General features: G+C 44.6%; 1 protein-coding gene across 1 annotated transcript in view; it reads right to left on the bottom strand.

The window, feature by feature from the left end:
- The window catches only part of LOC120801830 (rho GTPase-activating protein 20-like), a 36,112-nt gene that overhangs the window by 10,466 nt on the left and 561 nt on the right, over nucleotides 1-25,085 (bottom strand). Inside the window, exons 2-13 of the mRNA XM_040149102.1 lie at nucleotides 21,727-21,812; nucleotides 12,367-12,543; nucleotides 10,917-11,066; nucleotides 10,180-10,221; nucleotides 9,683-9,767; nucleotides 9,428-9,505; nucleotides 9,085-9,151; nucleotides 8,257-8,466; nucleotides 4,152-4,342; nucleotides 3,115-3,279; nucleotides 1,799-1,908; nucleotides 1,087-1,276 (exon numbers count right to left, since the gene is read on the bottom strand). Of these exons, the coding sequence (XP_040005036.1) occupies nucleotides 1,087-1,276; nucleotides 1,799-1,908; nucleotides 3,115-3,279; nucleotides 4,152-4,342; nucleotides 8,257-8,466; nucleotides 9,085-9,151; nucleotides 9,428-9,505; nucleotides 9,683-9,767; nucleotides 10,180-10,221; nucleotides 10,917-11,066; nucleotides 12,367-12,543; nucleotides 21,727-21,812 (1,551 nt within the window). The remainder of the gene's footprint in view (nucleotides 1-1,086; nucleotides 1,277-1,798; nucleotides 1,909-3,114; nucleotides 3,280-4,151; nucleotides 4,343-8,256; nucleotides 8,467-9,084; nucleotides 9,152-9,427; nucleotides 9,506-9,682; nucleotides 9,768-10,179; nucleotides 10,222-10,916; nucleotides 11,067-12,366; nucleotides 12,544-21,726; nucleotides 21,813-25,085) is intronic.

The following is a 25,085-nucleotide window of genomic DNA, read 5'->3' on the forward strand; positions in this document are numbered from 1 at the left end:
TTAGTGGTAAGTCAGCAAAAAACTGTGAAGCTTTCCTCTTTCCTGTCAAGTCTTGCTCTAAGCTCTTGTTCAAGCTCACCAGAGAGTAAGAATGTTTTGATTTCAGCTTATGAGCGATTGTCAGTGATGACATGCAAACGTGACTGAGCGCGCGCGCGTGTGTGTGTGTGTTAGACTGGTTTCGTGTGTGTGTGTGTGTGTATGTGTGTGTGTGTGTGTTACAGCTGTGTGCTAGTGGGTCAGCTCCCGCTCGGAGGTCGGCACTCACATCCGCAGGGAAAACCTCTGTCTGCAGACAAATGGCTCTCAGGCTGACAGAGACTGTGTGCGCAAAGGGAACACACATGTGCGCGGACGGCGCGTACAGGTGTGTGTATGCGGGGGGTGTTGTCAGAAAAAAAACCCAGTGTCTTACCTGTCTGTCGAACTCTTGTCTGTCTGTCTGATCACATGTGCTTCATACATACACACTCATGCAGAAGCAGTTTGCTTGTGTTATTCCACTGAAACGTTAAATTCCTCAGAGTTTGAAAACTGCCTCGGCAAACCTCTCTAACACACTCATACACACACGCACACACACATACGCATACACACAGACACACCTGTAGCAGGTCAGTGTATTCAGAGTGGCGTTCAGTTTGACATTTTGGAAAATACACATATTTTCTTCCTTGCCATGAGTTGGATGAAGAAGAGTGATACCACCCTCAAGTCTGTACATCCAGTACGAAGCCGGAGCCAAGCAGTCGGTTAGCTTGAGAAAGGGGCAAGCAGCTGGCCTGGCTCTGTCTTCAGGCAAGAGAATCTACCTTGGAGCATTTCTAAGAGTTCGCTCACTTTCACATTATATCTTGTTTGTTTAACCTGTACAAAAAACCAAGGTGTAAAAACGACAGTTCGTGGTTTTACAAGGGGTCAGGTGCAGGACTATTCCTTGGCCGGGAGCAATGATTTGTTGGAACATATGAATATATAATAATCAATTTAATTTAGTCATCTGCCAGATCTGAGATTGAATAATTACCCAAAACACTCCATATTGTGTGTGTGTGTGTGTGTGGGTGGGTGTGTGCTCCTCCTCACCTTTTTGGTGCCCTCCCCCTCCATCTCGGGGGTGCTCGGCGCCGGGGCCCAAAGCATGCTGGGAGCGATGCAGACAGACAGGTTGAAGGCGTTCATCTGGTTGTCGTGGGCGTTGCCTTGGATACAGTGCAGTATGGCGATCACGTGTCGCAGCAGGAGCAGGTTCTCACCAGGCAGGAGGTGGAGCAACCTGAGGGAGACAGAGCGATGGAGAAGAGAAAGAAGGAAGAAAGGACAGAGTGAAGGGAAGGATGGTAACTGACGACAGCCATCATTAAAAAAAAAAAAAGCCATCTTGGTCCCCGGTTCTTGTTCTCACAGTGTGTGTGTGTTGCCATGTTGTTTGCTGATCTCCGGCTCCACAGGAATTTCTCCACTGACATTTTCATTGTTGCTTTCACGTTACTTGTTTTTTATTTTCTTAAGCAAAAGGAATTCAGCTTGTTGCTTTTGGAACTGAAGCAATGCCCCCTCTCTCTCCTCCGTTCTCTCTCTAGACATAAACAGTGTGTAACTAAAGGAAAAACCAACAAAGTGCCATAGCAAGGTGTCGGGCCACCACAGGCCTCCAGAAGACTAATTTATTCAGGTCTTTCCTTTAATTTGTCACCCGTCTGCACAATGAAAGTCTGTGTGACTTGTTGCGTCTGCGTTCGGTGGGATTTTGGCATTAAATATGATGTTTCTTAGGATTTGAAGAGGGAGTTCTTACCTCTGCACAGCTTGAGTCCTCTCCTCCCCTGCCTCCCCCTCCATCACGTCCATCCACTGGTCGTAGAGATCCACACACAACATGCTGCCCGGGATATTTCGCAGGAAGTCCTGTAGGCAAAAGTGATATTAATCAATCAATTCATTAATTAATTAATTGAGATTGATTTTGGAATCGACCAAGCTCAAACATGTCTTATAAATAGGGCGACATTTTAGGATTATTGTCTAGATCAAATTACTATTGTGTATTGGTAATGTTTTTCCACTTAGCTGATTGATCGATCATTTGATTATTAGTTGTCTGACTTTACATTCATTTAACCGAGGTCCAGGTTCGTTATATTGTATTTAAGCCCAACTGTTCAGCTTTTTTGTTCTCTGGCCTCTCATGAAAATTAGATCCTGAGCTCAGTGATCCACACCCGAGTTCATCATTTAGTCTATAAACTGCCGAAAATAACGCCATGAAATGGCCGACAAAGCCCCTTACACCTTGCACGTTAGAGGCCGTATCCACCAACCGTTTTCACTTTAACGAAAGGGAAAACTGTAAAATACTGAGGTAAATAAATCATTCGGTCAGAGTGCCACAGAAGTGCATGAAACACCGTACTGAAACATGCTATTAGAAACAGCCATCACGACGATTGGGACAGAAAGTAAAATACCACACTATCACAAGCATACAATGAGGCAAAGGGGAAATGAGAGCAAAGATACCAATATACAATTCATCCTAAATGGGATCTTTTTTTCATAATTTATAAGAGGGTCCCTTCAGCAACATCATCCCACACCGTCTCCAAGAATGAGAAAAATACAGCCTGAAGTCCAGTATTCATTATTTAATGAGCACAACCATATTACTGTATTTTTACTCGGGAAATCATTTAAATATTCGGGTTATTATTAGGGTCAATTAATTTTCTGTCAGTGGACTGTCTGAATAACAACGAAGTCGTTTTCGTCCCAGGGGGTGGACGATCCTTGTCCATCGTGCAGGTCAAACAGGTAAAGCACAACCAAGAAGCAGGTCGAATCAGCTGTGTCAAGAAACCCCCGACCACCTCAGCTGCTCCCTGCGTGCCCCGGTGCAGCGGTGACTTTTGGGCCTGGACGTTGAACAATGCTGCACCTTGTGTGTGCGACTGGCAGCCTGCCTGGCTGTGCAGAGACAGATTATCCCGTCTGGACCTATGTGACTTTGGATGCACATCAGTCACTCCTGCTTTCTGTTGTCTGGTCTCAGACAAGTGAGACAGGGCAGAGCTGTGTGTGGTTGAGTGTATGTGTGTGTGTGTGTGTGTGTGTTACCTTGAGGACAGCAGCTATGATGAACACAGACTGGTGTGAGATCTCTGGGTCCTCGGTCCCACTGTCCAGTCTGTCTCGAAGCTCCCGGCAGGCTTTGGCCCCAGCTGACCGCCTGAAGACGCCCCGGGTGTAAGGCCCCTCCAGGTACAGGAACACCAACATGTCCTGGAGAGAACAGGGAAATGGCAGGGTACGTACATACTGTAAAATCTCTTCATATGAACTTTTTATCTGTATTCTGAACGGAACAGACGTCCAGTGATGTTTTAAACCAAAGGAAATCAAAGAGACAAGGATTAAATTAATTCAGACTTCTCATTCCCTGTTTGCTTGGTTTATATTCGGTTCGCAGTTTCCGAAAATCAGAATTTCATCAGTGGAAAAATAGGATGAATCTGGCTGAATTATTTTCTGCAGCCTCAAATGGGTTTTCGTTATTTACAGAGAGAAGAAGAACTGAGTGGACGCTACACTAGGAGGATTATTCAGGTTTTTTTAATGCAGATCTTTCATGTGGATTAGGGTTCATGAACTTGTAAGAATGTGTACACTGATAAGTATCATTAATCCAGGCACCAATGAACTGGTTAAGATTCAAAAGGCCTTTCTAAAATGGTTCTTTGAAACACCATGTAATCAGAGAGAAAACATTTTGTTGTGTGTAGAATCTGAATTACTTATTCAACAGATTTGGTTTCACTTCTCTAGCAATTCCAGCATGTCAGCTATTTCTTTTCTGTAACTTAAACGATTTATCTGAGGCACACAGCACGGTTTAATATGAGCAGGGGGCTGAGTGTCATTAATTAATTCACACAACAGTAACGTAAAAGTAACAGTAAGTAGCGATAGTGCTGCAGTATATCAGACAAAAGCTCCAAAAAACTTGCAATCTAAAAATTAACCTTCGTCCTCTTCCCACTGAATCTCCCCTTCCCCAGCTACTATACACTGTCGACCCCTAAATCCTCCTGTGACCCCCTCCAGACAGGGTCCTGACCCCTCCTGCTGGTGTACATGACCTCCACTCGGCTCACCATGACAGGCTTGGGCAGGCCGTGGTCTGCAGAGCAGATGGAGCTCAGGGGTCGGCCGAACAGCCGTCCCTGAGTGGGAGAGAGCGAGGTCGGGGACAGGGGCAGGCCGTCCAGCTGTGTGTTGGAGCCTCTCCAGAAAGGCCAGTTGATCAGAGACCTCTTTCTCTTAAACGATTTCTGCTGACCGGGCTCTGCAGAGAGAAAAAAGAGGAAGAGGTGCGCTGTGGCTTCAGCTGTGCTTGAGTTGAAGTCACAATATCCAGCAAAGCTCGGTTATTCACCAAACTGCAAAGCTGTGGCCTGTGTAATGGTTTATGTAATGTCTTTTTTTTGCAAGAGAATTATTAAGAAAACACCCTTGAAGTCACAGATGTTGGGCTTTTTCAACATGCGCATGAATACAACTTAATGCAAGACTTATGGCAAAGAAATGAAAACCATCAAATGGCAAAAAGCAGGACCATCACAAAAAAGTGAACCTACTGATTCTTGCTGGCGTCTGCTAAATTTCAGCCAAATAATTACACCCTCAAAAGAGAAAGAGACACAGATGGACAATGTAAAACAGAGATAGACGCCAAAAAGCCAGTGACAGGAGGGCAGAAGAAAAAAGAACCGTTGATTCGGTGTTTGAGAGAAACATATACAGACACGCCCTCACGCTCGAGAGAACCATTTGATTTGAACAGTGTGCGTCCGTGCGCGTGTGTTTGCGCGGGTGCCTCTTTATCCATGTGTGTGAAAGCATATATACGTGTGTCTCTCAGTGGTGCCGAGTCACAATGTCTACTTGTGTTGTTTGTTTTTGCGTGTCCGTCTGCAGGTATGTCTTCACTCTGTCTACACGTTCTCTGTGGCATAACAGCTCAGCATGTTCCCGCCGTTGTGAAACTGCAAGCTGCGTGCGCACCAAGGCACTCGTTACTGAGAACCTACGGCAGACATTTACTGTTTAATCTGTTGCCTGCATGGGACATAAAAAGTAAGTGACCAGGTTTAAAGACACTGCAACAGGGTGACTCTCTAGTTCTAGTACAAATACCTGTAATGGAGTAGAGCCGAAAACAATTAGTTAATTGACAGTTGACAGAAAACTGATTAAGATGATTAAGGTTATCTTAATTATATGAAGCAAGATACCAAACCTTGGCTGGGTTCAGCGTCTTAAATGTGATTTCTTGCTGCTTTACTATGTATCATTGTTAAAAAGAAAACATCCTTGGGTTTTGGACTGTTGATCGGATAAAACAAGCAATTTGAAAGTGTCACCTTGGTCTAATGGATCTTGTAATGGTCATAAACGATTAATTATTTAAAAAAAAAAATTAAATTGATGAACTGGTAATGACAATATTTAATTGCTGCACTATTTTGGTTTGCATCTACTCTAAAATACGTCTAAACTACTTGCATCTGCAAATTTGCAAACTCCAAGAACTGCGGTAAATCTCGCAGTAGTCCCACTGTAGTATAATTTATTCGCGGCAACTCTGATTTGCCAACAATCTTGAAATGATTTTATTAACTGATTTATATCCAAGGGTGGGACTCTCCTAACAAACGAAGGATTCTTTCAGTGGGTGGAGGGCCCAGCAATCCAAAAGGGCCCAAAAAAATATGTGGCATACCTCACTTAGAATCCGTTATTTAATGATCTGCCGTGGCGTCACGCCCAAATACACTCTGGAACAAAGTTCAACAGTAACAGAATTACTGGCCTGCTCTGGCACTTCTCAGCGGGCCTCGCCATCACTGAAAAAACATGACCCCGCTGTAAATCAGGCGTTACATCATTACAGCTCTCCAGTCAGGGAACAGCTTTACAGAGGGGGAGTGAGGAAACAGAGACACGCTACTTGTCCACTGGGTGGGCGATGTCTGTCATCCCACTATAATCTTCTGCCATCGTGTTACAAAACAGGTGCTAGATGTAGTGTTTCTCTTCATGTGCAATAAAACACAAGACCAGGCACGACCAGTTTAGCTGGACCGGTGATTAACTTATAGATATTTCATAAAATCAAGCCAACGTTGTTTCCTTTTCTGAACCATAACCGAGCAGTTCCTGTTTCGACTAAAAGGTTCTTCATCTAACCTTAACCAAGCAGCTGTTTTAACCCCGCATCAAGTTATCTGGATCTTTTTTGTAATGTCCTGAGGATAGAGACGCCGCATCAGTGTCATGGCAGTTAGTATCCTACATAACCACACAACCAAAATAGGTCAGAGTAGGTCCTCTTCCCATATGTAAAACCAACTTTGATAGATTCTCAGCTCTTCCAGATTGAGCTTACTTAATATATCAAAACTACAGCGCAGTCAGCTCCAGGGGGTGGACCACCTGGACGTCGAGCTGTTTGATGGCGTATTTTTGTGTTTGACGTGGCTGGTGATAGTGATCAGGCGCTGGACGATGGGAAAACAGGGAGACTTTTGTCCACTCCCAGGAAAAGACAAGCTAGTGGCTTCGTGGCCGATACCCTAGGAACGGACTGGACCTTTTGCTACAGGTGAGTCCACACCGTCTTCGCTTTGAATATCTGGCGTAATAGTGGGCTGTGAGTAGGTCTGGGTCTCAGTACTCCTTTGGAACCAGCTGAAATGTGTCGATAGCACAAAGTATTGAACAATTTCAGCATTGTTTGAGAATAAGTGCCCGAAAAGGGGCCTCTGCCATGGCTACCACTCAATAAACACGCGTTCGTTAGCTTTTCGGGTTGGGTTGTGAGCAATTAGGCGTCCATGGCGGCGGGGCTGGTATGGAGTGATTATGTAAGATTCTGTTATGCTAGAGGCAAAGGAATCTGAGGCGAAGCTTGTGGTTGGCAAACTGGAGCCTCCTTGACTGGAAAACACACACTTTTTCTCCTCAACTTGTTTTCCTCTAAACCTCATCTCCTCCTTTTTCCATCCTGTTCTCTGTATCTGCAGTTCATCCTCGCTCCCATCCTCTGTCCTCTTGTTTTTACCTCTTCTCCTCCTCCCCCTCCTTTTTCTGTCCCTCTCATTTTTGAGGTCACCTTTTCAGTCTGTCCATCTGTAAATTCCTCTCTATCTATCTGGTACAGTCTGTTGTTTCTTTTTCCTTCACCTCAACTGCCCTTCAGACTTATTCAATGGCTGTATCACCTCCTTTCATTTTCCATCTTCCTATTCTCACACTCATCCTTCCCTTCTGGGGTTTCTTCCTCTTTGTCTGTATGATGTTTTTCTTGTATTGACACTGCGTCTGTCCTAACCCTTGCTGTAACCCCTTGTCCACTGAAATCGCCTTTCCCACCCTTCTCAATGGCTAATTTTCTTGTTCAGCTATTGATTCATCCTCAGAACTAACAACATTACTGTAAGCCTTAGAGGGTCAAGAATGAACACAAACAAACCGAAATTGTTGATTAACTGTAACAATTTCTGAGGAGGTACTTTCTGTTCTGCATTCATACTTCTGGATGCTCATACTTCTTCTTGTGGTTTCACTGAAGTAGATTTATGGATGGATTCTTGTCACTGAGCAACATCTAGCAGATGATCGGTACTGACGTTGGTTATAGCCTGCTAACTTGTTCCAAATATAGACCCTAAATGCTTAACTTTTAACATTAAGTGAGGACAATGCGGTCAGGTTTGGAAGCAGTTTTACTGATTAGTTTTTAAAATAAACATCGAGGCTGCAACCTTCCCACAAGAAAGTGTGTTTTTATCCGAACTAGACTAAAAAAAATAACATGTTGGCTTTCCTGGGCCAGATTTTTTTATGTTAAAAGAATGAAAAAAGCAACATGCCATGTTTGCTCTATAAAATTCTGGTGTCTTCACTCACTCACGAGACAAATCAATATTCAGCAGTGCTGCTTTGAATCTTTCTCCCTTTGATTCCCTCAGATTCCTTTGGCAGCACCAGAGATAGTCCACTGATAGTAAACTTGAACATGCTGCAGAATTTCTTGGTTTGGAATTGGTTTGGCTGATTGAATTTACCCACATAAAAAACTGCCCTTGATTCTGAAATGTACTTTCTTTTGCTCTGAAAAATGTCCCTTGACTCCCAAAATGTCATCCTGTAACCTCATGAAAAGGGTCTGACCCCCAGAATGGGGCCGACTCTTACCTATGAATTGAGCCTGTGCTGGGGCAACCTTGCTGGGTTTGAGGATAAACTGGCACTGGGTGTCCGGAGGGAGACACTGGTCCAGCAGCAGCACGCCTGGACAGTCTGTGGGACTCGTTGGATCCCTCCCGACTCCTCCTCCTAGTCCTCCACCATTGCTCCCGCCATCCCGAATGTGGCTCATCTTGATGTTAAAGGGAAACTCGTGGCCTGAATGAGAGGTCAGGGTCCAGAGGTTAGAGGGGAAGGGTCTGGTATGTGCAGTCTGTGCATGTCACATGGAGCCACAGTAGAAATCAGATCCAAATTAGGGCAGGCCTAGCGTTATGCAATCATGAATCAGCAATCTGGAGTTGGGATGTTAGGAATTTAGTGTGAACGACAGAACAAAAGATTATGGAAACAAAATGTCAAAGAGACACCACTGTGACAAAAAAAAACCAACTGTCTGACCTGAAATGCTCCCAGATTTTGAGATTTTGGCATAGCGCTTATGTTTGTTCAGTAGTGACCCCCCACTGTGGGTATTCTCTGCATTACTGCTGCCTGATTTTTCAAAATGTTTGATGTGGGATGGATGAGACAGATTGTTTTTTGATGAACTGATGAAAGATATAACTGTAGGCATACAGTATACAGTATTTTTTTATCCTTTGTGTTTTATCCTGAATCCTGCACCATGATTGGAGGTGAATTCCGTTTTTAAGGGGATCTCGATAGGGAAAAAGGGTAAAGGACCATTTAAGACTGTTTTCCTTTCTTTTTCAATCGTTAACTTTTCTGGAGAAGAAGGTTTTACATAGTGATGTCTATGACAGGTGGGCTCACCAATGAGAGGGTATGGAGGGTCGTCCTTACTGGAGCTCACCCACAATCGGTGGTCTTTAACGCAACCCTAGACAGAGAAGAAGGGAATCAGGTTTAACAAATGTATTTTACATCTAAACTAAAAATTCTGCTTTTTCCATATCTAGCCTGCTTCTACCTGTCGTGGTGCCCTCATGAATGCGCGTCTGTATTGTAAAGAAAGCTCAACTAATGCTGTACAGCTCCACTTTAGCAAACTCGTTTTCTGTGCTTTTGCGCCGATCCAAATTTCCTTTTAACATCACATCAAAGAACATTCACTGCATGTTAAGCTAAGTATCAACACTGGTCTTTGTTTACTCACTGATATGCCAAACTGCAGCAGAGCCATGCGGATGACATCAGTGGTGCTGTCGGCGTTGCTGACCGCAAGGGTTTTGGCCTGGTGGAAACATTTCGGAAACATTATTGAAATATCCTATCTAGCTGTTTGCGTGTTAATAAATGAATGCGCTGCTAGTGATGCCATTAATTACCCACTTAGCGACAGACTAGGCGATCAAACAATAATCATTTCTGTGCTGATAGAAGCAATACAGAGGAAAGAAGAGGATCTCACATATGCACAATTTCCAATATCCTTTGCAAATATCTTGAGTGGAATGGTCTTTGGGTCATCCTTCTCTTTTCCCTCAATTATCCGACTGAAAGTAAAGGAAAAACAAAGGAAGAAGGTCAGCGTTAAAATAATAAGAGCATTTAAATATAAGTTAAGGTCATTTGGCCAATCCAGTACTGTGATATGGGAGATTAACATTTGGAGTTTATGCGATCATGTAAAATATCAAGTAAAAAAGTATATGCATGAGCTCTAAAGCCTTAGCTAGTGGTTCAGATCTTACATATTCATCTCACAACTTCTGTCGGGCCAGTTGATTTATCAGAATAATTCCTCTAATTCACTTTGAGCTCGCTTCTATTTAATTACTTCTGTTCCATCCAATTCAGATCTTTTATGCCCTGTAGGGGGAGTTGGATTTGCAAAATAAACTGAGCTAAAAACACGAAAACAAAGCACTGCAAGCAATTTAGCAGGGGGTGCAACCGAGCATTTACCTCTTGATGAGAGCCAGCCATTTGTCCTTGTGCTCTTCAGAGCTGAAGAGGAGTAAAGAGAGTGATAAAACATAATCAGAGGAAATCATGTGAAAAACAGGTGTCTGTTTTGCTCCCTCATGTAACTCCTGCTGGGTAAAAAAAAAAAAAATGCAGTCTTTGCCCCAAGCTTTGACTGGATTCCTGGTGATGGAAACTGTAACGGGTGTGAGTAAATGAATTTGAATGTGTGTACACCATCCAGGCAGATGCAAATGTACAGCTCAGCTACGCAAATGCATTTGCATGTGTGCTGCATGTTTGTGCCTGTTGTGCGTGTGTGGTTACGCGCCCTAGTCTTACTGTCGGTGGACTGAGTGGCTTTACGACTGAGAACTGCCGTGGCACGTAAGGGTTTACGGATTGTGTGGTTGCATGTTCAGTTTTTAGTTCCCTTCTATATTGTACATCTGCACCTCAGAACATAGTGTACTCTTTCAGAAGTACGCTTGAGTGACTCAGAGAGGCATTTTAGAAATATGTTTAGTGTGCTTGGGATGAATAACTGTCATGCAATAAATGCAGATTTACTGAATGAAGCTATGTAAGAGGAAATCAAGTTACACTGAAATCCTTCTGTTTGATTAAATTAAGATAACATAGTAAAAAGAAAACTAAAGCTCATTTCCCATGCCTCCCTCTTCTTGATTTGTGAACAGTTTGTTTAAGCTGTACTTTGTGAGTGAGTGTGTGTGTACCTGAAGGTGGCCACACAGTTGCAGGTAGGCCATCCCATGACGAAGCTCCTCTCTGGGTTGGTGCTTCCTTCGCACACCTCCTCCATGCAGTTCGCTGTCCACATCTCACACGTTCGGACTTGAGCCTTCACTTTGAAATGACTGGGAGACCTGCAAAAAAAAAAGAAAAAAAAAGAAACATGTCCGTCAACTAATGGATTAATTGACTTAACATTTCAGCTCTGTACTAGACTCTACAGTAAAGTGATTCTTCAAAAATAGCTTCAGGAAAGATTGAGGTGAATATTTATGTGTGAGGAACCCCAGAACATTTTGATAAACAGCTCACATAAAAAACTCTCAAGGAGTTCCACAAGGAACTTACTAAGATCCGCTTTAGTTTGAATCTAACTTAGTTTTCTTTAAAATAACCATAACATATTTCCACAAACCCCTAAGATATGGTCATCTTTTAAAAACACTTGATATAGAAGCAAAATATTAAAAGATTGGGCTACTTTCAGAGGTAAAACAAAGAAACGTTCAGCAGAAGTGACTAGATTTGTGACTGCAGGGGGCAAAACTCCAAATGCACGCATACACAAATACTCTACCTGCTATTACGAAGATATAAAGGCAAACAAACGCACATACACATAAATGAACCTCTTCTTCAGCTCTCTTTCTCAAACGCACACATGCCAAAAAACATTCCTCTAGCTCACCCTGTGTTCAGCCAGAATTTAATAAAGCCAATTACAGCGTATGCTCTCTGTGCTGGAAGGGTCAACTCCACCCACTGGCACATGACTCCCAGGACAGACCACAGAGGTCCTGCTGTGTCTGCACTGAGGGGTGTGTATGTACAGTAAGTACATAAGTACACAAAACAGAGGTCTGTTTCCGTCTCTACATGCCTATGTGTTTATATGTGTGCTTTAGTGCATGTATGTGTGTTTGTGGACTTCAAAAACACCAGTATGCTCTTTAAGTTTCTATTTTTGAATGTGTGTGCGTGTGTGTGTGTGTGTGTGTGTGTGTGTGTGTGTGTGTGTGTGTGTGTGTGTGTGTGTGTGTGTGTGTGTGTGTTGCAGTTTGTGGGTGGGGAGCCCCATACTGTAGGCCCAAGGCAGGCCAATGTGGCTTTGAACTGAGCTAGGCTTCATATGGATTTAATTGGCTGGGAAATAATTATATGCTGGGGGAAAATGCAGGGAGTTAGGCAAGGAGCTTGGAGGGAAAGATAGCAAATGTGCAGCCCCATCCTCCACAGATTACTGCGGGGCTGTCAGTGTTAGAGAAACAACTAGGAGCAGATGAAATGTTGCTTCTTGGTTTCTCAAATTTGTTTCACTCTATTTTTTCCTGTTTATGTCTCCCTGTCTCCATTTTCCATCTCACACACAGCCGCATAAACATTCTCTCATTTATTCTCTCTGTCATTCCACAAGACACACAGAGGGAGACTTACTTGGCCTTGGCGACGAGCAGTGTGTCCGCGAAGAGGAAGAGGTGTCTCTCCTGCGTCTGAAGGCCTGTCTTTAGCTGCGTTTGGGCGTGACCCAAGAATAGGCGGCCTGGACACTCAGCCAGGAAGGCCTGGACAAGGGGACAGGACTCTGGGCTGATTGGCGTCAGGCAGCTTTCCCTGGGGGACAAACCCAAGACCAACACACAACACAGAAACACAGAATCAGCCACTCTATTGATCCCCAAAGGAGAAATTTGAGGTTTTGATGTGTTTGGAGGCATGCCTGAACAACAGGATTTGAACCCCAGCACTGGCTGTGGTCGGGCTCTAATTCGCTTCACCTCCCTCAACAACTACTGCAAAACTACCATTGAGCCATAAATCCCGTAAAACTATATGCTTTCGGGGGAAATCTCTCTTTTCAAGCCTATCAGATGATTCCAACCGGCAGACTCCATTTATCTGATAGACATTTGACCAACCCCCTCGAAGCTTCAAGAATGAAATCTGAGAGTGCAACCAAATCCGAAAGTGCCTCAGCTCCATACGATATAATTTAAACATAACGCCTTCAACTTGGGTTACCCCTGGGAAGGTGTTAAGGCATAAAATGTGTGCCTGACAGCATGTCAGGATACAAAATAAATCAGCTAAACCTGAATAACCACATTTCTTACTGAGCTTTACGCAGGCCACAAGATCACGACTGAACACAATATACAGATACACACGCATTAACACACGTTTGGTTTGGGGAGAGTTGTACTGTCTGCTCTCCTTTTTTCCAGTTTTTTTACTTTGCCGCATTTGCGGAGTTTGGAAGGGATTTTCCAAACTCACTTCAGAGCTCGGAATAACGATACAGCAGCAAGCATACTGTACGCACGTAACTAAAAAACATGAAGCCCATGTTGTGGTGAAGCAAACATGGAAAAGGCTGTGAAAAAAAACAGTGTCCAAACAGCTTGTACGGAACTAATCGAAATCATGATAAAAATCGTGTATTATGTTGCATAAGCTGGTTGTAGAAATCTGTTAGACATTATTTACATGTTTTGGAGCTGCACAAAGACGGCTCTATTAACTCCGACAGTCAGAAAAGGCTGGGATGGAACTAGGGAGGCTCCTGCCGGCATCAAAGGGACTTCTACTATTATGTATGACGCAAATAGTGACTAACAATTAATTTTGCAGTGAAACGCTCATTCAAAACCTTGTTTGTCTTGTTTTTATATATCGTCCAGTCTGTCTCTCCTGTTTTCTCTTTTCCTTTTTTTCTTTCAATAAATCACTTTGAAGCTATTGTTCTGAAAAGTTCCACAGTTTAATCTATAAATATATAATCTATATATAATCTAAATATACTTGCTTGCTGGTGACAGAAATACTGTTGTTTTAATCACAAATTTCTATCTCGTATCACTCCGCCTCTCACCCAATATCAGTTGGGATTGGCTCCAAACCCCCCCCCTCGTGACCCTCAAAGGATAGGCGGTATAGTTAATGGATGGACGGATGGATATCTTGCATCTGTTTCCCTGCTGTCAATATGTGCCACTGATGGACAGATGTAAACAGTGGGGAATTTTTGGAGGAAGAGGAAATAGTTTGAAAGCTCCATCCTTTCCTGTTTACCCTTCACTACTAGATAAAAGTAGTAGTCCATCTCTGTCTCTGCCTTTCTATGTCTCTTTCATGTACACAAACGTGCACACACGCTCTCCGCTCTCTCACGCATGTACACACCCACTTCTTGGCGTAGTTACTGCTTCCCTTACAAATGCAAGTCCTTGATACCTAAGAGGATGCACACAAACACACACACACTTCTGTTGGTGACCCCTTCAACAGAGCGCCCAGAAGTAGTCTGAGTCTCGCTGGGAGGACAGAGAAGCCCGAATTTTCTCATACATCAAAATCCTTCCAGCTACATTGCGTAAGCGACTGGTTGTGTAATTAATTAACAAAGACCAGAAGACTACGCTGGAGTGCTTCCCTTTTTGTCTGTCTTTGTGTGCCATCCAAAAATAAATCCAAAAGCGGCTGAGTGAATTCGATTAAAAGCGATGAATGTAGCCAAATAAGCATTGAGGCTTGGTGGGACACGAAGAGTAAAAAAAAAAATCACAGAACTGATAGTTGCAAAACAATCAAATATTGTTGCTGTAAAAAAGAAAATACTTTCCATGTGGTATACTCTGAAATTATTTTACAGCTCTTTGAAAACATTTACATAACTCATTCACCATTCCAGCACTCTTCATCAATCATCAATCACATGTTAATCGTAATTTTTGGCATCAACTCCTCCAGATTGATGTCATTTTGTGACATGAACTCTATATTTCCCCCTTCCCTTTCGTCCAAATTTCTTCTCCAAAGATGTATTAAAGTTCAAAATGAGTCTTCTCTGTCCTTGACCTGTGACTCACCCAGCAGCAAGGCTCAGCTCCTATTGGATTTCTCAACGCGGCAGTGACTGATCTCTTAATGTCATGTCACACGGCACTGCAGGACAGCAGGGGTAAAAGACCACCGCAGGGGGGACGCTGGGAAGGGTTTTTGGGCTCCTTGATTAAGTTGCAGTGGGATTAACACCATTACAGAGAAAAAAGTCTCAAAAATTCCCATTGAGCTCGTCAACTGCACACATCCTCATCTGTTGTTATTGTCAAAGCAAAGCCGGAAAATGCTCCTGTCAGAAGAGCCTACACAAACACACACACACACACTCACACACACACACACACGCACACACTTATACATATGGACGAACGTTCCCGTTAAGCCCCTTTCAAATCTCGCTGCCCCAAAAAAGACAACCTCTTCCGTATTCACCGCACATCCCTCCCTCCTGAATGTAAGATTGACAGCTGAGCCAGCCGTCCTTTGAATCTGACAGATTAGCAGCTAATGGCTCCATTGTCCATTATGTGAAGTTGATAAATTGAGTCCTCAGCCTGCCCGCACATACATGGACACCTTTGTTGAGGCACGGATCTGTGGGGAGAACTGTTGACTTTTTGAAACACAATACAGGGGCCGATACAAAGTACAAAGAAGCACACAACACCGCATACTAATGTCCCAGTGTCCCAGTGTGAATATTTAAGAAGCACGGTGCAAGATTTGGACATAAATGGTAATATAGCTTATCAGTATCAATCACAAGGTAGGACAAGACAGTTTTATTGATATTGCCCAAAATCCCAAATTTGCCCAATAGAGCTCTCTATCCTTAGACCCTCGATTAGGAGTTTAATCACAATATAGACAAACAAGACTAGGTCAAAACCTAGTATGTGGCTGGACTGCCCTTTATCTGTTTGCTTCTCTCTCACATATACGGTGATTTACTACAGCAGAATGGCCCAACAAAGATTTCATTTACATGTTTTTCTGCTTCTGTTGTCAGACAACGGGTGAAGTATGAAATAGTGACTGAAACGCGGCCCATTCAGACTCCATGTTAAGCAGCAGTCACCTCCGAGCCATTTCCAAGCTGCTGCTCTGCACTGATAAAAAATTCTTGATTGAATAACCGCAACATTGTCAGACAAAATCATCACGTACACAAGTTAAAGACAACGGCTGTGCTGTGATTTCGGCTATGTTTACTTGTAAAACGATCACTCAGAGAGAAAGTTATAAGATCATCCACGTCTGTGTCGGCTGCCATGCGCTCAGTTGATTGAGACGCATAGAGAGTACTGAATACTGGCGACTGTCTTTCTACGTAAAGTTGCTACGGTTTGTCCAAAAAGTCAGATTAGATTTGTCGGTTGGTGCTTTTGTGGTCAAAATTTAATAAAAGGGTGTGAAAAGACGGTAAGTATAGAGACAAAGGCGCTGAGTAGGCAGCACTGTCTATAAAAAAAACCCCGATGACACAATAGAAACCGCTGCACCAATTAATTTCGAAAGACCAGCGACCAATGGTGTAACTTCAGCAGCCAGCGATAGACATTCGTGTTTGTAGGGCTTGCCACCGCTGTTGTCCAGCCCCTCATTAGCATAACTTGGAAGTAACATTTTACATGTATTATCCACACCGCTACACTCCCAAGACTGCACACACCATCACTGTGCAACAGCGTAACGTCTCCTCAGCTGTCACATGGTCGACCCCTGAACGAGCAGACGGACTCCCTCAGGGCAGCCGTGACACACACTTACATAACTCTGTCCATCTGTTCAGCTTAATTAATAACCCTGCAAATGACCCCGTGTGTGTGTTTCTCTATATTGTCTGCATCATCAGTTTTTTTTTCCTGTGGCTGATTTGCCTCTGGTGGCAAACCTGACTCCACGGCCACCAACACGTTTTAAGTTTTTATGGCATCAATCCAAAATGAATTGAGAAGAAGTGAAAGAAGAGAGTCCCAGATGTGGCAGCGATTTACTGAAGATGTGTGCGTGTGCGTGTTTACGTGTGTGTCTAGAGGAATTTGTGGAAAAGAAAGTCAGAGGGAGTGTGTGCTAGTCATTTTGTGTGTCATTCCCTGAACTTGTACGTGTGTTTTTCTGCATAAAGAGGATTTCATCACCAGTAGTTTGACCTCTTCATCCCTGACAAAGGCTGTCCAGACAAGCAGCAATTGACGGCTCAGTGTGTGTGTGTATGAGAGAGAGAAAAAGAGAGAGAGTGTCTGTTAAGATGCGGATTAAAGACGACTTCATTTTGCAAAAAACACAAACAAGTCTGTACCGTCTAAAATATCCACAGTGCCAGCTGTTGTTCATCGCTGCAACAAAACTGCAATAAACATGATTATAAAGACATTACACAGGGATACATTTCTGAACTGCACTCCAACTATACTAATAACTACATATTTTTATGATTATATTTTTTTTTTCGTGTCAAAGAAACAACAAACGAACCATGGCCCATTTTTCATAAATGGATAAATAAATTAACCTGATTTTATTGCTGATGATTTGACATGACCCTGTATTTTTCTGTCCTTTGAAGCTGATTCAAATTTTATAAGGAGCTTGTTACAGAACAACAATAAGCAGGCTTATTCATATTCATTGAAAAGGTGCTTGCTGCTACTGGAAATAAGGTTTATAAGAGTCGCATTTGCGCGTCAGAAAACCGAAACAACAAGTTATAAAAGGCTAAAAAGCTCTCTAGACCTGAGGGGAAGTGCAGAGTAGGGTGGTAATTCTCCTTTTCACCCTCTGTCCACTTCACTCGCCTCATCCTGAACAGACTTTGGCTGCAGTAGATCATTTCCATAAGCAAACTATGGAAATGAAACACAATGCTCTCTATATAGCCAAAGTAAATACATACAAACGCACAGGGAGATACACACACGGCAGAGGAGGTCAGAATACCGAAACACTTCCCTTTTTTCAGTCAGTAACAGAGAAGTGGCCAGGGGCTATCAACCCTGATATCCTTAGCAGATTGCATTATTAAAACCAGGAAATGTCTTTTGCATGATGCGTGTGTGAGCGTGTCTTCATGTATTTGTCACTTTGATGGCCAACTGTCCTCATTAAACCAGAAAAAAAAAGAAGCGAAAATCACCCAAACTCAGGACACGGTCTCTCTTTTTCCAGTAGCTTACTGCCAATTAGGACTCGTTAATAGAACCCAGGTTGAGATTAGAAGTGGGGTTAAGTAAATACAGTAGTATTCTGACAAGTATATTAATACAAGCATGTGTCCGTTTACTAGGGTGCAAGAAAAATTGACCGAGAGGTTGTTTCAGTGTGTGTACATCAAGTGAATTAAATGTATGTATGTATGTCTGTGCTTTCTATGTCTGTCTGCATGCATGTGTGTGCAGGTAGTCTCTGGATTTGTGTGTGTGTGTGTGTGTGTGTGTGTGTGTGTGTGTGTGTGTGTGTGTGTGTGTGTGTGTGTGTGTGTGTGTGTGTGTGCGTGTGCCACTTTGTGGTGACACTGTGGCTGAGGGTGAGTAAGAGCGTGAGGTCAAGGGTGTCAGCCAATCATATGTTTTTATGCTTTTGGGTACAGTCGCCTTCCTCCCTCAAGTATAGATTTCATTGCCCGAGGGGGAGGGGACTTATACTCCAGTTGGAACCCATAATACCCTGCACTGTAAGACTGGAGGCTGAGAGATGAGGTTATACTTCTGGATGAGGTGCAACAGCACGTGTATATATATATATATGCATGTGTGTGTGTGTGTGTGTGTGTGTGTGTGTGTGTGTGTGGAGGTGATGTAAGTGGCTGAGCTGAAGACCCAAGAGCCTTTCAGCCCTACTGGCCTAATGGGAAAGGCAGGAGAGAGAGAGTACAAAAGTAAGAGTCACCTCGGATATAAAGCTGTGAAATATATAAAACTCCATCTTTTAAAAAAATGAAAAACGTGTATTTTCTCAGGCATCCAGCTGAAGATTCTAACCAGTCTAACATTGAAATGAATGTAACTTCCATGGCAACAGTTGTCAGACGGTCATTAAATAAGAGAAACTTACATTATCCATGGAGCTACTATATGGAGGATGAGTGAACAAACATTTATGACCGAGGCACAAAGAGCTCATGCTCTTCACCGACCTCACACGTTCAGAGTGGAGGAAATAAAAAAAAATGGGAAAGCCCGTCAGGAAGAGAGACAGTAAAAAACACCAGAAACTATCACAGTTTGGTTTTGCTGCTAGGTGTATATATCACTTATGTTACTGGTGTTGTTGCATTTGTATTTAGTAAAAGTAATGTTGTAAATGTTTGTATGTACTAATGTGTTTTATATGTTGTTTTGTTGTGTTTTTACAAGGAAAGCAGTAATAGTTCATTTTAAATAAAAAATTAGTCTGACGTGCATCTTCTAATGTTTACTCCTGCTCTTGAAAAATAATACTTCTCTATTCTTGCACATTCAACCATCAGAATCAGATCTTGGATTCTGATGATAAACTGATCCCTAACTCAGATTGGTAATAACCAGACTGAAAGCTGTAAAAGCAAAGTAAGAATACTGCTACATGACTGAGATATTACTCAGGTCACGATGAATATCATTCAACCAAGGTTATATGTGATATTAAAAAAAAAAAATCCTCATTCATGTGTGTTGGACAGTACTCATACGACTGAGGTCAAAGAAGCAACGTGGCTGTGACTATTTCAGTATGGATGCACCCCGGCCAACCAGTTGCTCTGCAAGTCAGGAGAGCTCTTTATCACGATGTTTTCCCTCAGTCTGCTCAGTTACAGTGCGAATGGCACATACAGCATAGTTACTTCGCCTGAGCGTGCGTGACTTATCTGGACAAAGAGCATAGTGGTGACGCAGAAATGAGCAAAGCCGCGGCCGAGCATTGTCGGCAGAACCGACGTGTCCATTAAAATTTTATCAGTGGCCCTTAGGAGGGTTGTAGTATTCATATAACAGATACCAGAAGATGGAAATGGTTCTAAAAACTTTCACAGAATAAGTAAAACTTCATGACCCCAAAAGAAAACAAAGAGGGACCAGTAACTACATTAATCATCCTAAAAATATGTAACCAAACAACAGTACCTGTCGAACCTGTCGAAAGGAATTCGCAATAATCACTGCCATGATCTTTCACCTTTGCCTACTGTGAGTCACCTGACCACTGTGATTTCACATCTCTCCCCCGGTAACGCCCCCTGCACACACACATGACCACGTCCGGACATTAATGAACACCTCACACGCTCACTGACATGAGAGGTGTTGACCCCAGATTACCCCCACTGGCCCATACACCTCCCGATGAGGGGTCAAAGGTTGTGGGTGACAGCTGAGAGTGTCAAGCCCCGGCTCCATACCTCCTCAGACTTGGAAGACACACACACACACACACACACACACACACACACACACACACACACTGGTCAGACTTGGACAGACTAAGCGACTCTGTCAGTCAGCCTCTATTTGTCTTTCGCTCAATAGCTTGCCTGTCTCTCCCTCTCTCTGTGCCTGTAAACAGAATATGCGAGTTGTCCTTCTAACTTTCTCCTACACACACACACACACACACACACACACACACACACACGCGCACACACGCACACACACGCAGTGCTCCAAGAGCGCTGACCCATTTGACAGTGTGGAGAGTTTCCCTCAGCACTGGTCTAAATGGTCCACTTTCACAGTTCAGCGTGCCACAGCCCGGCCTGATCTCCCTCCGCAATCACTAAAAACCGCCACCAGCATGCACACACATAATAAACGCGTCGGACAGTTGCACCACATCAAGTTTCACCCACAGGCGCTTGCTCGCTGGAGACGATTTGGTGGCATGAAAACCTAGTTTTAAAGCCTAAAAGGGCTTTGAGGGGAGTTTAGAGGTTTTCTTCAGCCAAGGAACTCCGCAACATTCCTTAAGGGATCCTGATGCACTTCCTTTTGACGATTCTTGATTAACTTCAAGCTGATTATTTCACTGTGACGAGCTGATTTTTTTTAAAAATGTGGAATATTTGTGAAATGCCCGCAGTTGTTTCTTTCTTTTCCTCTAAAAATCCCAAAAAGCTGTTACCGGCAGCGAGTTCAACAGTGGAACATGAGACGAACAAAGTTTCTTGTAAATAAATGCTTTCCCCAAGGGGTTTATAATTGCCTATTTCCACCCTGTTAAAGGAAGAGGAAGGGATTTGCGTGATAGCGGATAAGGGTGATGAAAATCCTGATAGCTCTGGGAGAAGTAAGCATTTAAACCCCCTCTAAGCCATGAATGAGTCAGGAAGGCCAGCGCCTTACTTCTGATGCCCGAGACAAATTTAAGGCAACGTGGGAGAATAATCTGAATCTTGTGAAATTATTTCGTCTGTAAAGTCAGTTTGAAACTTTTTTTTTAAAAATTTTGCATTTTTCCAGAGATAGTGAACAACTCGGACTTGCCCATAGGAAGCATAGCCTCCCACTTTCTAGTGTTTCTAGTCAGGCCGGTGATTTTACGCCTTCAGCCTCCCAGCTTCACTTTCTCCTTCTCGGTGTTATCACCTCCTTAACTCCCCGGGTGAGTGACTGTGGGACCGAACGGCTGAGAAAATGCAATGAAAACCACGAAAAAAGTACCCTAAACCCCGATAAACGCTTTATAAGATAAGCCTTTTTGAGGAGAGGGGCCAAAATGTTTACAGAACAAGGAAGAACCAGGGAGAAATAGTTCAAGGACAGCTTTGCGCAAAACCGAAAATACAAATTGCTGGAAAAGTATGTAGTAAAACCCGTACAGTGGGTTCAAGCGCTCTTTCAGTGATGCTTCCACCGCAGCTGCCGCTCTCCACTGAGAGAAATCCTACCTCCATTGCGAAATGAAGGGCCGACATTGATGTCAGTACCACAGCAGGTCCTCAAATCACCAAGGCAGGTGTATGTGTGTCTGAGCTCATACCTGGACGTGCTTCTCGATCTGGTAAGCGCCTTGCTGATGACCAGGGAGGGAGCTGACTGTCGTCTTTGGGCCAAGGTCTTCATCTTCTGCACAGTCAAGGGGAGAGAGAGAGAGAGATGAGGTGGGTGATGGTTTGCGCCATTTGGCATCCCATGATAAGCAGCGTGTATTGGTCGTGGAGAGGGAGACCAAATGGAGAGCAAGGCGCACAGACAGCACTGCTTGAAACTTACAGGAACTGTAGGCAGACAGGGAAATAGACATAACTCCAGTGTGTGTGTGTGTCTGTTTGTGCGTGTGTGTGTGTGCGTGTGTGTGCGTGTGTGTGTGTGGTGTGCAGGGTGGGGGTGGGGGGGGTTTGACTGAAAGGAGAAGTGACAGCAGCGAGGAGGGACAAGAGGAAGTGAGCTAAATGGTTAAAGATGGAGGCAGACAGAAGAATAAGTGAGAGAGGGACAGAGAGGAAGACTGAAGTGGAGAAATAGCAGTTGCACAATCTCTCATGATCCCTCGTATATTCTCACTGTAACATAATAAATTGCGAGCTCCCTCGCAGAGGTATGGCCGGCATCTCTCCGGGCACCGCAGCTATTTCAGTTAAATCAAATCTATTTACAACATACCGAAACCACGTGAGCCACAAACACACACTACTTTCATTCAATGTGGAACCAGTTTTTTTTGGGGGGGGGATCAAAAGCGGCGATAGAAATGAAATAAGGCTTTGCTCCCTAAACTCATTTTGCAGGGACTTGTGGCTAACGTTCCCTCTCCGACTCAACTGTCGAAGGAGGAACCGGACTCGTGTTAGTCACGCGGGCCAAAGCTACTAAACCACGGCAAAAAAAAAAAAAAAAAAAAGTGACGCAAATTGCACCGTGGGGACGCCGGACTGTGCGGTGTGCGGACAACCGAGCGACGCGTCTGCTTCTTTTTTTTTTTGACGCTCCGAGGAGGCGGTTTTTTAACGTCCAGGCGTCACAGCCAGGGACCTTGCCCTGGAAGGAACCGCTGCCCCGACCGGGAAGAAAAAAAAGAAAAAAGGCCACACACGTAGATGAGAGGCGCACAATTGCTCTGTTGTGACGTTGCTGTGATTTTTTTTTTTTTTTTTTTTTAGATTCGGTCACACAGCTACAAAATTGCCCCCGACAGCGGGCTCGTTACATTTTAGGTCACTTTGAGCGGGTTCGCCAGTCGGAAGAGGACGGTGTTGCGGCCGAGCTCAGGGGTTGGGCTGTCGTTCGTCTCACGCAAGAACACTGGAGCCCGCCGAGCCCGCAAAAGTCTGCGGGTTTTCCACACACAGGCCAGCGGGTAATGGGGCTTTTGTTTGTCACACGCTTTGGTCCAAAATGTCTGTGAAATCGGGCTTGGTGAGGGGGGGGGCGACGGGGACGGTGACACGCGTAAAGGGGACGAGTTCATCCTCCCCTCGCCAGGTGTTTTACGGGACTCGCTGGGCACTGGTACGACAGCACTCCGCACGGCATTAGAAAAGAATGGAGCTTCTTGTGCAAAAAGAAAAAAAAAGAGAGGGTGTCTCAGATTATGCTGAGCGTCGGCAGAAACCAAAGAGGAAGCCTGGACTGTAGGCGCTAACTTTAAAAACAAAAAAAAACAAAACCCCAAACCAAAACCCCAGTGTTATCATTTCCGCTACCTCTGCAGTATAAGCACTGACATGCCATACACAGTACGCGTGCACGTAGCTCTAGATGGACCCCCAACAACCCCCCCCAAGAGTAACAGCGCCTGGGCCGGAGTGTTTTCCCTCCGGCTGACAGCTTCGCGTCTCGCAGCTTTTCCCCGCGGCCGGACAGAGCGCAGAGCTTCGCACGGCACGACGAGGTGCAGCCGCTGCTCGGGACAGAAAAAAAAAAAAAACCCAAAACAAAACAAAAGAAAACACGTGGGCCGCAGCAGCAACATTTGCGGATTCCTGAGACAAAAGTTCCGTTTTCTAACACGAAGAGCACGAGTGTCTGCGCCCTGTTGCTGCGCAGTGGTGCGTCTGGGGGCGGCTGAAGAAACTGGACAACTACGCCACAATCGTTAGCTACTGACCGTGACCGTCGCGCGGTAACTGAAAAACCATGGGTGTGTTGTTCTGCTGCCGAGTTCACCCGGTGACTGGTCCCCGGTTACCGGGGACATGAACTCTGCTCAGCCTCCTCCATGCAGGCACGAGCGAGGCGACGGAGCGTATTCAAGGTCCAAAAGGCGCGGACCTTGATATCGTCAGATAAGCTTGAGACTATCTGAGGATATCACTTGTTGGTTATGCTGAAAGTCACGCGTCATGGGGGCGAGGGTCTGCTTTTTATTTTTATTTCCCATTTCTCTACGCCTTTATTTTGCCCTCCGAGGCACTTCGGCAGATCTGCGCTCACCTCGGCCGCTCGCGTCCCGCCGCGACGCGGCAGGGAAGCTCCGCTGCGCCCTTTCTGAACACGCGCCGGAGCTGGGTGGGGGGTGGCGGGGGGGCGCTGTTTGCTACGAGTTGGCCGATGGGCTGCCGGGGAACCACCTCTCCGTTGTGTCGGCGCCTGCCGGAGCCAATGACCAAAACGGGTGAAACAAATCACAAGGAACGACCGCAGCCCTGTGGACTGCAGGAACGTCGGGGGCGTGTGTGTGTGTGTGTGTGTGTGTGGGGGGGGTGATTAATCAGATGTAAAAATTGGTGTTTAATGCTGTGATTAAGAGTGGCCTAAATTTAGAGAAGCCAGGACTGACGGCACTGGCGCAGCGACCACTCTCCTGTCTTTGCGCGGTGGCCCCCTGTCTCCCTGATGGACAAATCATCACTATCAGCACATTATCCCGCTCTGGTGTTCAGCTACTTTTCGACTCTTCAGCTCAGTCAGATGCAGCTTTGTTCAGGCTAACACGAACACACTGGGACGCCATCAAAATCCAGTATTCAGATGGGGGATAGTAGCTTGATCCAGCCAGAATATGGCAACACTGTTACGAAGTATCACGGCGCGGAGGCTCTTTACACACTTAGAATTGTATTCTCCCATTTGCAAGATGCGCGCAGTTGATCCAGAGGGAGTTTTCATTGGGCCGAATTTCATCGAGTACGAGAAACGCGCTGAGTGATGGGACACGGATCCCATTTACAACAAAACGAAACCCCGAGGACAATGTTCCAGTGGGTGTCTTTACATGAAAACGCAGCCGTGGCAGGGTGAGACCCGAAGCCCTCACCACCAGCGACTTCTTCGTCGTCCAGTCCCAAAACCGACCTGGCTCGAAGCACACCACGCGACTGCGGATTTGACCAGTAAGGGGGGTAAAAAAAGAACCATTGTAGTCCTGTAATAAACGGTGGAAATGATGCCATTAAAGCA

Source organism: Xiphias gladius, chromosome 16, assembly GCF_016859285.1.
Source record: "Xiphias gladius isolate SHS-SW01 ecotype Sanya breed wild chromosome 16, ASM1685928v1, whole genome shotgun sequence".
Lineage (NCBI taxonomy): Eukaryota > Metazoa > Chordata > Actinopteri > Istiophoriformes > Xiphiidae > Xiphias > Xiphias gladius.